This window comes from Diabrotica undecimpunctata, chromosome 3, assembly GCF_040954645.1.
Source record: "Diabrotica undecimpunctata isolate CICGRU chromosome 3, icDiaUnde3, whole genome shotgun sequence".
Lineage (NCBI taxonomy): Eukaryota > Metazoa > Arthropoda > Insecta > Coleoptera > Chrysomelidae > Diabrotica > Diabrotica undecimpunctata.
The window spans coordinates 166,567,443-166,583,955 of NC_092805.1; the positions used below are offsets into that span (position 1 = coordinate 166,567,443).

The window sequence follows — 16,513 nt, forward strand, 5'->3', positions numbered from 1 at the left end:
TAATTTAACTAGACATCAAGGATTGGGACTGGCTGTCCTGTTAAGCTACTCGATCCATTCAACAGCAGCTCATGCTTTTAGACTCAATTCGATAAATATTAAAATTTTTTTAAGTGTATAATTTAATTACTGATATATGTACGTCTTTAAAATTTCAGGAGGGAGATGTCATCGAATTATGCCAGGTCAGCGACATTCGAGCCGGGGGTCTACCAAAAGATCCAAAAATTCTAAATAGTCTGGTAAACAGACACGGACAAGACGTGGAGGAAAAATCTCTTACGATATGCAGCGGAACGGACTACATCAACATAAACTACCAGCATATCGTTTGCCCGAACGCAGAAACTGCTAAGGTAGTATTTTTTCTCTAATAAACATAACGATTTTGTAGCTTGTGTTAATTTTTTGTTTTTGGATCAGTATTTGTAAAAGGAAAAAGTACACCAATATATATTAAAACACGAGAATGAACAGACGAAAAATAGTCCTACAGTTCTTTTAAACCATTGTTTCACTTTATAATTCCTAGTAAATAATATTTCATTTTTCCCCTTTAATATAATTTCTTTTTGCATGAAAATGCGAAAGTGCGAAGCAGGGCTGCACAGTTTTACACCTTCTGATAACTCGAGCCGGGTTCAACCAGGATTTAATTTTTGGAAACAGGTCGAAGTCACAGTTATAAATCTGGCAAATAGAGCGGATGCTCCATGACTGTGACCTGGGATTTAGCCAAATAGTCTTTGACAGAGTGTACGTTTATGAGCTGGACCGTTGTGACGGAGGATCCAGGAGTTCTCTTTCTGTATTTGCAGCCTCCATTTGCGTTTTTTTATATACATATAATCAATATAAATTTATATAAGAAAACAATCAATGTCTCTTGCTCATCCTCACTTTTTTGATCCTCTGAGAGTTTTGAGTCTTCCACTGCAAGAATTACCACTTGAATCAATATAAATTTATATAAGAAAACAATCAATATCTCTTGCTCATCCTCACTTTTTTGATCCTCTGAGAGGTTGGAGTCTTCCACTGCAAGAATTACCTCTTGATTTCAGGGTCATATTGAAAAATACATGTTTCGTCACAAGTTATGAACCTTGACAAGAAGTCTGAATTCTCTTCGACGTATTCTAGGATTTTAGAGCAAGTTAGGAACCTGGGCAAAAACTTAGTTCACACTTTCCTTATGTTTAGTCCTTTATGCAAAATTTGTCTCAAAGTTTCTTTATCATTGTCCAAATGTTCAACAACGGAACTAATACTTAATCGCCGTTGATCAATTTTTCAAGTCACAGGTCACCCGGTACACTGGTCATCTTCAACACATTTCGCCACCTTCTTAAAGCGTTTGTAACTCTGAAAAACTTTGGCAGGGAAATACGAATTATTTCCGTAAACCTTCTGCAAAGTTTCATAACTCTCCAACGTGTACTTACCGTGTTGTAAACAAAAACTTTAAATTCACTTGTTGCTGAATTTTTTTCATATAAAATTTTTTCTGCGTGAGCAAATTTATACCTATTATACTCATTTTGTTCCGGATTGAACCGTGTCGAATTTGAGGACACCGAGCTTTCGACTTACTCTCTTTTCATCAGAGCTTCCTTTAAACTCCTCGTGAACTCTCAGATCACTGCTCTTGTACACTGTCCACTGCAGTACTACTGTTTGGGATGGGACGGTCTATTTATACCGTCGATAAGAGATCTCCATGTTGAAGAAAACTGGGTGCCGTCATCTCTTTTATTGCAACATCGGTCGTTTTTTGATTTCTATCGCTTCTCGAATAATTGTTGGTTAATAGAAACGGATGAAGGTTATAGTATAAAATCAATTTTCTGACCTGTATGAAGATGATGTTGGCTTAAGCTTAGGCAACGGAAATGGACTGTTCATAGATTCTGTTATGGATTTTTCGATTGTTTTGGCGTATGTTAGATCGTGGGCAGTCGGCACAAGGAAAGTTTATGAAATTCCTTGTGCAGACAAAAATACTTCTAGAGTTTCAGCAACCTGCACTCAGGTTCTCACTGGACAATGTTCACCATGACATGTTAATATCTGTAAAATGGACAAAGTGAACAAAGCTTTATGCATATTCTGCGAAAATAAAGAGGAAACGGCTAGACAGCTTCAAGGAAATTGTACTCGTAATGGCATTAACAGGTTGTTTAGAGCCTGACCAGATAAACAAATACCACCGAACCGGAGAATAGAAGCCTAGACATTCGATATTAATCAGAAAGTACGTGCAAAAAATCTGTCAGGTCGCAGTGTGGAAAGATCTGTACTAACAAATGCGTTGTGAAATAAATCTACAATTTACAACCGAAATGACTGAAACAATAACTAGAGACATCAAAAGACGGCTATAGATGAAAAGAAAACAGTGCATTAAAGAATATACACAGAGAACAACTATAGAAATACAAGCGAAGACCTCAGATAAGATGAAGTGACGATCTCAAGTGCCATGTTGGAACTAGATGCACTACAACGGCACTGGACAGGAAATGGGAGAAGCAAGGGAAAACTTATGCCCAATGTTGGGAGACTAGTAATCAGACCCCACGTAGATGAAATTATTAATCAGTCTCAGGTTCTATAGTTACTAGTTCACTGAGAATAGGTAAATAGCTGTTTACTTAATGTACCAGCGAGACTGCTCACCATAAGGCCTAAGGCTTAAATCTAGCCCAGAAAATATAAAGACAGAAGTGATTTTAACACATTTATTCTCAATAAAACCGAACAAAGGGATACGTAAGTATATGTCAAAGCCAAATAATAATGAAATATATTACTAATACTACAACTATGAAAATGACCGGAAAACTACGGTAGTGTATCTTTATAATGTTCTGCGCACTAATACAGTCCCATCTTTCTCTCTCCAGGCATTTAAGTACCGGTAAATATTATATGAGCGCATAATACATATGCCGGGTTCGTGGGTATCTCTTGCCTAGATATGCCGCAAGTTGTGACTGGTTACTACAGCCTCCATTGGTGCTTGATGTCATCAGATACCGGAATTGCCTGCCTATTGTCCTACCGTACCGTACTAAGCTATTTACAATAGAAGGATCAACATACTTCTCTGAAACTAGCGGCAGGATATATCTAAGTAGACAGTATACGGGAGGAAATAATCCTTTAAATAAATAAATATTAAATGACTAATTTGTAAGAGTTTTTAACCCCCAAAAATATACAATCTTTACCGTCAAGATTTGTCAGGTCACTTTTCAAAAATTTCTTCACTGTTTATTCATCCCCTTATTATTTTTCACGTCAATTCTTCGTTTTGCAACACAGGAAAGACAATTTTTAATTAAATTTGAACTGTTTCAGAGAATTTCAAATCTTTTACTTTTATTATAAAAAGAATTATCCCCTTCAAATAAAATTAATGATTACAATCTTCCAATATTTCATGCACCTATTGTTTTTTGACGTATCGATATCTCAAGGGAAGATTTTTATCGGTCCAACTACTGGCACGACGCCAAAAGTTTTTTTTTAGGTGCTTTTAAACCCATTAACTACAACCCGATTCGGCAATATTTGTTATTTACGATGTCACTGTTGTCGACTGATGAAAATAAACAATGTTGAGACCAAGTGATGGCGAAAATGCCGTTTCAGAAAGTTGTCTCGGTTTGCAGGATCGATTTTCTCCAACAGCCCTTTTAGGATATTACTTATGTAGTTTCATCGATCTCTCTTGCTCGGCATCGAGTTTCCGGACTTAAATCTAAATTATCCTCTCGAGATGGCTGGATGAAGTTGTTTTCTTCGAAGTGTTTTTTTGATTATAAGGTGTGCTGGTACAGGACAAAAAACAAGCGGTAATTTACGTTAATACTTTTAGGTTAATGAGAAATGCGGTCTTTTTTACCCTAGTGTTAAAAAATTATAACGCTGAAACAAGGAAACCGCGCGAAAAAGAAGTTCATTCGCATATACCGGGGTGGCCAACTTAATCGGACTCGAGATCTACTGTCTGCCTTTCTAATTCTTTGCAATCTACCGACTAGGAATTTTTTAACTATACTGCCTAGCGATAAAACTTTTACTCCAGAAGATTAACGTTAAAAGTGAGTTGAATATCTCAGAGTAGCTCACTATATCTCAGAAAATCAATCTGGTTCTGTAAACTATTTTACCAGCTTTCGAGATCTGAAAGAATTTTTAATGTAAGTAAAACCGATTCGGCTTTGAACGCTAAAATTCTGGATGGATTAGTTTGATTGCTTCCCATTGTGTATTAGTAGTACCTATATAAAACAAAAGTAGTAATTCTTATTTATTTATTTTTCCAACCATATTAAAAAAAATTAATGTGAGACTTGTGTTTAAACAGTTTTTGCTAGGTTCTTAAAGTCTGGCCTGTAGTTGGAAATGACCAACTTTAGAGCATCAGTCAAGCTGGAACGCTGGTTACTCTTTGTTATACAACGCAGCGCATAACAATTATTTCATTTTCAAGAAAAAGTTGGTCCATTTGGAATAACTCTGCAAATTGTTTGGATGTTTCAAAGGTGCCATGAATAGTATTGAATGGATAATTTATAAATTCGACCAACTTTTCAATTTTATTGAAATCTCTAAAATGGATTTCAAAGTCTGATACCACTGACTGAATTTCTGCTGTATACTTCTGTGGCTTGAAAACATAGCATTTAATGTGCTCAGTTTACCAGTGAAATCTGCTAGAAATGCCAAATCACATTGCCAGTCTAAGTCACGTAGTTGCTGATGATCATCACCCATTTCTTTAAGAAACTTAATAATTTAACAATATAAGTCATTTAACAAATCTCGAAACCTTTGCAAACACTTGCTGCGATTCAGCCACCTTACGTCAGTGTGTAAGATTAAATCTGGTTCTTTGTCATCCAGTTATTGCTTAAACAGCCGTCTCTGCAGAGATTTGCCTCTTATTGAATTGACATTTTTAAACGCAATTTCCATCACGTCTTTTATGTTAAGCTTTTAATTGGTCAGGACCTGTTAATAAATGAGGCAGTGGTAATTAACGAAGTCCGGGAAATCTTCATCTTTGTGACAGTGATATAAATGCATTATTAACACCAATCATTGCCGGAGTTATCTGTCTGTCGTTATTGAAACGAGCTTAAACAAAGGCAGATAATCTTACCGACAAAATGTTCTGCCTTTTAAGGATAACATTGTTAACAACTCTTCTCTTATTGAGAAATCATCAAAGACCATCCGAATGAAAATAAGTAACTGTGCAATATCCATCATATCTGTCGACTCATCAATCTGTAGCAGAAAAGCAACGCACCGGAGTAGATCGCTTTGCAGTTGTTCATTTAAGATTTTTACTAACAATTGCATCACAGTATTTCGTGAAAGCTGCAGATGATGTATATATTTTTTTTAATTTCATTTTTATTTTTGAAATTAACAAACAGTAAATCTGATATATATTCGAATATTTCTTTGATATATTCTCCATCAGAAAACAGTTTACACTTTTGCATAAGCCTCATGTTCAGTTACAGCCTTAGACTGTTCATTCGGCTTACAAAATATATTTTCCTGGGCAGTCAAAAGAGATTTTAATGCTTGAAGTTTATTCTTTCTCACTTCACTGTTGAGAGGAAACTCTGATTGGCATTTACCGTGTATTGTGTTGAAGTGACGCTCTCATTTCCTTTTTTCGGTATTGCTACTGATGTATTGTAGATTAAGCAGCAACAATTTTTTTACCATAGTAAAGAAATATTACAGCTTCCATTCTTGACTCTCAAAATTTTGTATTTTTTTGGACCTGGTCTTTCAAATGCCTAGAGAAGTAAACAATGGTGTATCCAGTACTATAGTAAAGAAACCAAAACATAAATATTGTTGTTAAGAGCGTAGGCGCAAAATTTCCGGCTAATGCTCTTTAAATGAATTCATTTTTTTCGAATCCTGAGAAAACTAATTTTCGTACTAAAGTATTTTTGAAAAATTTAAACGCAGAATGAAAGATTACATTATTATCGAGGGCCGAAAGTCCCTGAAAACTTCTATAATTTTTATTTTAGTAAGTTACAGAGGTGAAAAAGAAAAGAAAATTAAGTGTGATTTTTAATTTCAAATATCTCATTTAAAAGAAACTTTTTGTTTATTCTAAGGGACTTTCGGCCCTTGGTAATAATGTAATCTTCCATTCTGCGTTTAAATTTTTCAAAAATATTTAGTAGTTTTCTCAGGGTTCGAAAAAAATGAATGCATTTAAAAAGCATTGGCCCGAAATTTTGCGCCTACGCTCTTTTAAATATAAGAACAACACAAAATCAATGCAAAATGTAATTTAAAAAAAAAGTAGAAATAATAGGCTTTGTTTATTTAGAAATATTAAATACCTTGCTTGCTGCTTCATTAGAAGTTGAAGCCTTTCCTGTTGTGTTTCGTTTCAACCACTTATCCATGGCGCGAGTAAAAATGTAGCAAAAGACTTCTAAACACTCTTCTAATATCGCATAATATCCTTATAATCTTCTTCTTCTTCCTATGCCGTCCCCATTAACGGAGGTTGGCGACCACATTTTTAAAAGCTTCTCTGTCTTTTGCAACGTGGAATAATTCGTCTACAGTCATGTTTGTCCAGTCTCGAATATTTCGCAGCCATGACTTCCTCTTTCTACCTATTCCCTTTTTGCCATCGACTCTACCCTGCATGATGACCTGCAGAAGGCTATATTTATTATTTCTTAGTATGTGTCCAAGGTATGCAGTCTTGCGTACTTTTATCGTACAGTCCTTATAATACAGTCCTAAAACATGATTTTACTAACATCGAAACTATCGATATAGATCGATCCTAGCCAGTAGACCAGATTTTAGAAAAACGAAGTAGGGTATTATAATCTTTTCGATGTTGGACCTGTTTATACACAAGTTATGTACCTGACAGGGTATTGTACCTGGTAGAGCAATTTCTACGCTACGATATATTGAGTCTTAGCCCGCAGCTTGGGGATAAATTTTGGTTAGACGAGATTTTTGGTACATATTAAAAAATATGAGTGTGTGAAGATGAGTTTTTATTATTTTTAAATTGTTTGTTGATAAGTATATAGTCTAGGTATTTGGCTTCTTATCAAATGGATCAGATATACTAGCTTAATTAGAAATATTTGTTCTTTTTTTATTTTAATAAAAGTCTTACGTAAAATAATCACATGCTTGTAGAGAATGAAGGCTGAGTACCTTGCCAGCACATGGTTCTTCACTCTGGTATTATGTACTATTAGAATTACATCGTTAGCATATTGCAGGTATTTGGGATTCTTCGGTGTAATTGTAGTTTCGGATGTATTGTACCTTCTTCTCTAACTCCACGACTTTGATTAACTGGTTGTGTTCCTCTGAAAATTTTTTTATTTAGTAGTCATTTTGTGCAAAATGCAAAAAAAAATCCTTTTAAATTGTGGAAACAGGACAAAAGAAAAAAAACCGAAATGAAATATTGAATTTTACAAATACTGAGCCAATAACAAGCAATGACCACGTACAAACTGAATTTTGTGTGAGTTTTACATTATATAAAAGTGTTTGAAATTTTTTCTATAACTAATTCTGTTTAGTGGGTTGCATGGAAATTGTACATCCATAGAACATAAGCTAATGATGAATTTTGTAGATTTGAAATGTATTTTCATGTTGATATTAAATGAATTAAAATTAACCCGTAACTAAAAGAGTCTCTATTAAAAGCCAAAATAAATTATCTATGCTGTCAATGGTTCACAGAATACTGATTAAAAGCTCAATAACTTTTTTAATGGCAATCATTTCAATATGAATATGAACATGTTTTGGAATTGTCGCAGTCCATGCACGACGGAGCAATTATTTAAAGCAAATCAGTTTGGAAATCTGCAAAATGTCAGAACACTTACAGCGGATATATTACAATTAATTATAGTTATTTTATATTTTGGTAATTAACAATATTATGATTGGCATTAAAATTAAATGTGTTTTGTTTTTGTTATTTCAACTGTCAATCCGGAAATTGTTTGTAATAATATTCCAACACAGTTCATTGAGATAGTAGAAGAAACGGTTAAAGTACAGAGCAAAATTCGAATTCAAAACGAACTAATAGATACAGTCCATGTTAGAAAGGCCTAAGACAAGGCAATGTCTTATCCCGTATTCTACAATCACCTTCACGAAAAACGAAGCACTTGCATTTTTAAAATAAAAACTTGGCGCCACTCTTTTTAAATGTTTGAATCCCATAAAACGAGAAACAAAAACAGAACAATGTCAAGAAATAGAGGAGTATCAGAGTCGATATGATAACTTCAATATCCATCGAAAGGTGAAGGAAATAGCTGGAAAGTTCAGAAAACACAACAGCGGAAAAATAACAGATGATGATGGAAATCTTGCCAAAACCAAAGAAGATAAAAAGAAAGTATGGAAAGAATACTTGGAGAAACTTTTCCGCGACCTTAGAACAATACAAGAACCCACCATTGAAGAAAATTCAGGTCGCGAAATGCTACCAGAAGAAATAACGGCAGCCGTCAGACAAACAAAGGATGGAAAAGCACCGGGACTTGATGACATTCCTAGAAAATTTCTAAAGCTATTAGATGCAGAACAAATAAAAATAATAACTGAAATATTTAATGAAATATACAAGGCAGGAAAAATACCAGTATAGTGGCTGGGTATACCGACAAAAGGACGCGGAAAAAAGGACGCATAAAAAAGGACGCGGAAAAAAGGACGCGTGGAAAAAAGGTCGCGTGGAAAAAAGGACGCATATTATTAATGAAATACTATAAATAGTTTATTAATAAGTTTTATTTTCTTACTGATCGTTTCTATTTACATTCTTAACATTACCTGCGGAATTTACCAACCTTCCGGTTCGCGTTAAACCCTCATTAGACCCCTTACTGGGCTGGTACTTGGGTTTTTCTAATCCCATACATAATTCTGATAATATGGAATCTAACCTGTTTCAATACCAGAAATCTTGAATCAACATTATATTAGTATTTATTATTTTACTTAAGATATTTTAGTCCTAAGCCTCGATAAAATGTGAGGGCAAGTTTTTTTCATTTAATTATTTTTCACTTTTTACTCTTACCGTAACCGATTTTAGGTTAGGTAGAATCATTTTCTGTAATAACATATGGGGATAAAAAGGGGGTAATGGCTAATGTCAATTAAAATAAACTATTTATAGTAATTCATTAATAATATGCGTCCTTTTTTCCACGCGTCCTTTTTTCGCGGGTCCTTTTTTCCGCGTCCTGTTTTCCGCGTCCTTTTGTCGTAGATTCTAGTGGCTGAAATCGGAGTTCGTATCATTCATCCAAAGTCATCCACAAAATAATTTACCGGAAATGAGAGAAACAAATTGCGCACAATCAGTTTGGATTTGTGAACGCCGTTGGTACGAAGAAAGCTTTATTTAACGTGCAGGTATTGTTTCAGAAATGTAGAGATGTCAGCCGTGATGTTTTTGCATGCCTCATTGATACAAGAAGTCTTTCTATAGAGTCAGGCATAAACAAATGATGGAAGTGCTGAAGAACAGGAATTGACGGAATAAACCTAAAAATAATAGCTAACCATAATTGGAATCAATCAGCGGTGCTCCGAATATATGGAGAATATACAGATCATGTCAAAATCTTAAGGGGAGATCTGAAACAGGGTTGCATAATTTCACCACTGATATTCAATCTGTACTTTTTGAAGAGGCTCTAAAAGATATTGATGAAGGCATCTTAATAAATGGAGTCAAGCTCAATAACCTACGGTGTGCAGATTATACAATAGTATTTTCCAGGACTAGAACACTTTTTACAGGAATAGGTTACATGCCTATTGCCCAACCCTACCCCTTTATCCGAGTTTGGGGCCTGCACTGGCAGTGACTCAATCCGCCCAGCATTTACCAGAGGCTGTTATCTGCGTCTACATATTAATTTACCAATGAAACGCCCTGTATAAAGCTTTCATTAACTTTGAGTATTTTTAGAGGCATAGAAATAGAAATTATTGAAGTAATCCAAGCCTGCCAAGAAATTGAGGATCCAATCTCCGTTTAATATCCGATTCCCTGGGTAAATTAATAAGCTTAGTTACATCGTATCCCTATATTAAGGAAATATCAAAAATTTATCTTAGAAAAACACCTTTAATAAATATCGAGTTTATGATAGAAATATTGTGAAATAATGTGAATTGGAGGCAAATTCAACAGTTAGTTGCAAAAAATTGACACGAAAAAGGAAACTAAGACAATAGGTTCTAACGTGCGTGCATTATACACATAAAAACATATTTTTTATGAATTTTAGTGATACGGTAACTTGTTCTAAGTAAAAATTTTGTTAGAAGTATTGGAAAATGCACAAGGAAACTGAATTCCTGTAGTTGGCTGTACACAATGAATCTAAAAAAATTGTACAATTTAAATGTAGTTGAATTAATTTTAAATTACATCTTTACACATTTCTTAACCCTACGTTAGGCGCGTGGGGTGGGGGGCTACATACGTAGCCCAAGGTTAGTAGATGTTAAGTAGGTTGTCTCGTAACTATAGACCAATCAAATGCTCGCTTTTTAAAGGCGGGAATACGTCACCCATACGACACTTTTAAAATTGCCATAAGCTTCAATGCTAATAAAAGGTTCAAAAACTAAGGTTTTGCAATATATTTTGGGATTTTCTTGGGTATAGGGATGTTAAGTGGTTCTTATATTAGTAATTATATCAATTTTTTTTCTAAAATTAATAGTCTGATGACAAAAAATAGAATTGATTATACTGATAATATTGTGTGTTTTAAATGGAGATAACAGTTTATTTCGCACAAAAACCCAAAAAAACAGTAGAAAAAGTTCAAAAGCAAAAATACTAAATATGTAGGAACTTACTTATTATGTTTTTCCTGGAATTTGCAGCATTCTTAACATTCTTATCATATCTAGTGGTAGGCAAAAAAAAAACAAATAGGTAATATAAATAATTTATTATTAGATTAAAATACAAAAAATGATTAGTCCTTCAAGCACAAATCTTCAAGCTATATATACTTATCTCAGCTAAAAAATATATCATTGTTATAACGTACAAAACTACATATAATTGTTAGACAAACCTTGATACCACGGCTACGAAAACACACTTCACAAGTGTTTATGTACACAAATAACTAAATAATAAGTCTCTATAAATAACATTGTCCTTATACCTATACTTAAAAATAAAAACTAAACAATAACTAAACAAATAAACGAACTAATGATACTATAGAGACAACAACAAACGTGAACTTAAACTCAGACGTGCAGACACAGACAACAGACAACTGTCAAATTTGACTTTGTCGTATGAGTGACGTAAGCATTCTGCCTTCCCCTCGCTTCGCCCACATAGTTAGGAGACAACCTATTTAACATCTACTAACCTTGTACGTAGCCCAACGTATTTTAAATTGTTGCTGCTGGCGCTAATATTTGGTTTCATTGTCGCTGCTCTGTATAGCTGCTTGTTAGGCTATGGCTCCACGAGCGACAGAGTGTCGCTAGCAGTAGCAGTAAAATTACGGCGGCAGCTACAATCAGTGGCATCTTGTCCGTTTATATAGTGTCCGTGTATATAGCAGATAAAATAAATAAATAAATAAATAAGTAAAATAAATTCAGACCGATAATACAATAATATAGTATGGATAATCTATCGTTTCAACAAAAAGTCGCTTTAATATTGGCATTGCGCCGTCTACGTAGGGTGAAAAAAAAAGGAAATGGTGGATTCACCCTGTTCTAGTGCCTAGACAGACATAGGGAAAATTTTTTCTTTTACACAAAAATTAAAAGAATATCCTGACAAGTTTTTTGAATATCACAGGATGTTAGTGTCTTCTTTTAATTTTTTATTATGTGAAATACAAGATATACGAAAACAGGATACATCAATGCGTGATAGCCTAAGCCCAGAAGAAAAATTAGCAATTACCTTAAAATAAGATTTCAAATTACATATTTTATAATCCTATACATGTATCTACCTAAAAATAAAAAAAAAATAAAATATTTAACTATTTAATATGTCAATTATATTAATTTATCATATTGGGTTGATGTAATGAATCTTCCTTTTCCAATATCTAACTTGCTTTTTTGTTACAATAATTATCGTTATATTATTATGAATCACGCCAAGCTATCGAAAACGAAACATTAGTACTGATGGATAATAAAATTTTACTATAAACAATAATTATTAAAATTTTATTTATATGATATGATTAGACAACCAATTGACTTATATAGAAATTAATCACCAGTTCGAAGAAGGAAATCAAAAAAATAGATTTTCGGGAAATCAATAAAAACTGTTTATTCTCTCTATTCAACTTTTTCTTGTTTAATAATGGCATCTATTATAAAGTACAGTTTGATACGCTTAATTGGGATTGAAAAAAACCATCTATTGATTTTTGTTGTCTAGAATACCGATAAAGAAAAAATATTGGATTTATTTCTTTCTTAGAACTCTTTAAGTAATTTATAAAAACAAAGAAACAACTTAACAAACACAGAGAAATAAAAAAAAAACAAGAACAAAAATAACCGATTAAATGGCAATTACCGCTACAAGCGACAAATTACTGCTAGTGGAGCCACAAACGCGCTGCAAATTACTACTAAAAAATAGGTCCGGATCTATTCGAACGCGACACGACCTTGACGACGCGTCTCGGTCTCGAAACGAAGCGACAATCTACAGCGCGTGGAGCCACCATCGAGCAAAAAGACAAAAGAGTGAATGTAAAGGTAGTGGGGGCAAAAATATTGTTAGACAGGAAGTGTCATCTTGAGAGGCAAAATTAAACAAGGAAAGGGAGTCTTTCCTTGTTTAAGAAATCAAATTTAGTTGGGTTATGTTATTATTTGTCCCAACTGTCACATGAAATCTTATTTATATTGAAGTTTTTTAACAATTGTTTCACATTTTAGACTGTTATCGTTAATATTTAAGTAAAATTTTCTCGTCTAAGACACATTCTGAAAACTATTTTATAGCTACTGTTAATAAGTGTCGGAAAATTTAAATTTGGCGCATTCGCATTTCCGGATATGTCTGCCATCAGAGGCCACTTTTTTGGTCTCCTTTTCATAACGATTAGATTCCCTCTTTTGTCTTTTTGCTCGATGGGAGCCACTCAGTATCACTGCTGTTGTTTTCATTTATCAAGCTACATTTTACTGCTACTGCTAGCGACAATCTGTCGCTCGTGGAGCCATAGCCTTAGGCATCGATAATCAATACTTGCTGAGAGTTTATTGGATACGCACGTGCCTTTCAAAGATGTTAGTAAATTTTTATGTCTGGGCTACGATTGTAGCCCGTGCGCCTAATCTCGTAAGCATTTTTTAGGCGATTTCTCGATTACCATAAAATTTGTTTTTTTTTACAGAAAAAAGGATAAATAACATTGCACAAAACAGAAAGTAGTAATTGTGGTTTTAAAATTTTCAAGGAGTATGGTATCATATTGCCAAAAAATAACAAATCTGTGATCTAAATTTCAAGCATGCACCATGACGATGTAATCGATAATGAAACAGGAGATGCTAAAATACCTGAAATAATTCAATGTATATTCGGAAAAAATTTGCTGTTGACCCATTAGACGAATTGTGTGAAAAATATAATGTGTCGAGAAACACTCGTCGATATCCAATGGTAATTTTTTATGACCTCTTGAATAAACAGCAATAAATTCTTTATACATTTATAAATATAACAATTTCAACAAAAAGATTGCAAGGTCAGATTTGATAGAAAAACTGGCATGGGAATTAATTATGTCCCTAATTGAATTTAGATCTAAGATTCCCCAAGTTCCTTCGGAACTTCGTCGGCGCTCCCGTGTTCTGTTAGGAATTGAAGATGTGGCAATACCGCCGCCCCCTCAGACAAGTCAAAATACAGTAAGACGATGTATATTTTGTAATCGAAAACGCGATAGATTATCTCGAAAACAATGTGAAAAGTATAAAAGATACGCCTGCAAAGAACATTTGAAGGAGATCTGTGTAGTAGTGCATTCGGCAAATTTAGGTTCTTTTCCATTAAAAATTATTTTTAACGTAAAATGAATCTTTGTGTTTTAGTTCTATCCTAAGATTACTATCTGATGCATGTTGCATTTAATGCTCTTATATATATATTTTTTCTAATACAGAAAACAAGTTTTTTTTGCAATTTGTGTACCTTGGTGCAAAATTATACGCATAAATGAATTAGAATAAATTATTGAAATTTTTTAGGTTTTTAGTGTTCATTTTATAATATTTCCATATTATCGTCTAATTCCAATATAAAACTATTAATTTTTAAAATTTTTGATTTAAGTTGAAGTAAATTAACCAATTAAAATTCATAAATAAATTGGGCTACCATTGTAGCCCACGTGCCTAACCAAGTCAGTAATACACACGCGGCTAACGTAGGGTTAAAAACAAACATGCATTCGCATTATTATAGTTTATTTTTATGAACGAGAGAGTAATTAGCATAATTTTAACTGGTAGCTCCGACCACTCCATGGGCGTGCTCAAGATTAATTGAAAAATTACTTTGAATAATTGTAAAAAATAAATGAATTATTTCAGTGTTATAAAGTGTTATGTGTATGTAAACAAAAGTGACCTCTTTTATCACACACTATATTAGAACTGACTGGCCTACATTAAAAAGGGTTTTAAAAAATTCACATTTTTTTTAATTTTTAAAAATTACAAAAGAGAAAAAGAGTTTTTAAAACCGTCTAAGGTATGTTAAATAGATGAATAAAAATATTAATATAAAACTTACAGCTACTTGTTACAAATCCAAATCAGATTCAGAAGATGAACTTTCAGAACCAAGATTTATAATAACTGGCTCGATCATTTTATCAGTAATATTGTCCAGCTTCCACATTTTTTCCTCTTCTTTAATAGTGTGATTTACTGCCTTTTCCCAGTTTTCAGGTTTTACATTATTTACGGCCTCCAAAAACAACTGTTTAACATCATGAATTTTAAAAGTGGTATTTTTTCTTGAAACTTCACTCTTTATCTGAGCCCATACCAGTTCAATCGGGTTTAATTCACAATGATATGGTGGGGATCTAAGTACTGTCATTCCACGATTTTTGGCAATTTCATCAATTTCGTATTTTTTAAATTTTTCTTTATGAAGGGCACACAACGAATAAAGTTCCTTTCTTATAGATCCGGGATGGTACGTAATATTTTTTGAACTCAGCCAATTCTGCAAGTCTTTTTTTAACCACTTGGTTGTGGGCAGTCCTTCTATAAGTCTGGAGTGATAACTTGCATTATCCATTACTATTACACAGTTCTTAGGAAGAAGATCTATCATTTGTTCGAACCATTCTTGAAAGACATCAGCGTTCATGTCTTCATGGTAGTCACCGGTACGAGTTGATTCAAAAGTTAATAAACAACCTTCAACAAAACCGTCTGAACTGCCAATGTGTACTATTATCAGCCTGCGTCCCTTTCCTGATGGTGGGTTTAAACCAGTAGATAAGTTATTTACAAAAGCGTGCCTTTGACTTGTAACAGTTTCATCCTGCCAAAATTTATTTGGTGTATGACCCTCGTTGATCCATGTTTCATCAAGATAAAATATTTTTCTTTTTTGGTTTCTCATTTCCTTTATGGTTCTTAGAAAATGTCTTCTCCATATGACAATATCGCTTCTTTCTAATAAAATAGACTTTCTGGGATTCTTTTTCCAGCGGAAGCCTATTTCTTTTAAAAGTTTCCATAACGTACTTCGACTCATTTCTGGGTAATCTTTATCATCTCGAACTGAGACAAGAACTTTATCCAATGTTGGAAATTCTTGTCTAAAGAAGAATTCATGCACTTTCCGTCGAAGTCCTTCTTTAAAATGATATTCTATTTGAAATTTTGGTTTCCCTGGAGCATTACGTGGCATTTGAAAACTACCACATTTCTCTTCTTTAATAACTCTGTAAATCGTAGATTTCCCAACACCAAGTGTACTGCTAACTAACTCAACGGTCTCATCAACACTTTCACATAAACGTTTGTCTGTAAATGATTTAAAACAATTAAATATTAATGTTTTTTCATTAACTGTTAAGAGGACCAATTTTTCGGCGTTTACACGGCACTTCCAAATTTTCCATAACACTAGTATACACAATAAACTGCACCTTGCAACTGAAGTACCTACTTTTAGTGAACTGTTAAGAATTTTGAATACGCCACTTGGACCTTCCTACAAAATGGAAAAACCCACTATCACATTTTCTGTGGAATAAGTTTAGAAGGTAATTATCTAGTCAATTACTGTCGTAGATTCCTGGAATTAAAGAATTAAATGTTTGATTGTTGAAACCCTTACTTCGTGGAATGCACTCATTTCAGATAAAATAAAACGTTTTATTTTATA

At 33.6% G+C, this 16,513-nt stretch overlaps 1 protein-coding gene across 4 annotated transcripts in view; it reads left to right on the plus strand.

Moving 5' to 3' along the window:
- norpA (no receptor potential A) overlaps positions 1–16,513 on the plus strand; it is a 133,434-nt gene that overhangs the window by 19,593 nt on the left and 97,328 nt on the right. For 3 of the 4 annotated variants that reach the window (XM_072527477.1, XM_072527476.1, XM_072527475.1), the window contains one exon: positions 159–356. In XM_072527477.1, the coding sequence (XP_072383578.1) occupies positions 159–356 (198 nt within the window). Of the gene's footprint in view, positions 1–158; positions 357–16,513 lie in introns of those variants that run through there. The other variant, XM_072527478.1, reaches the window with a different exon arrangement.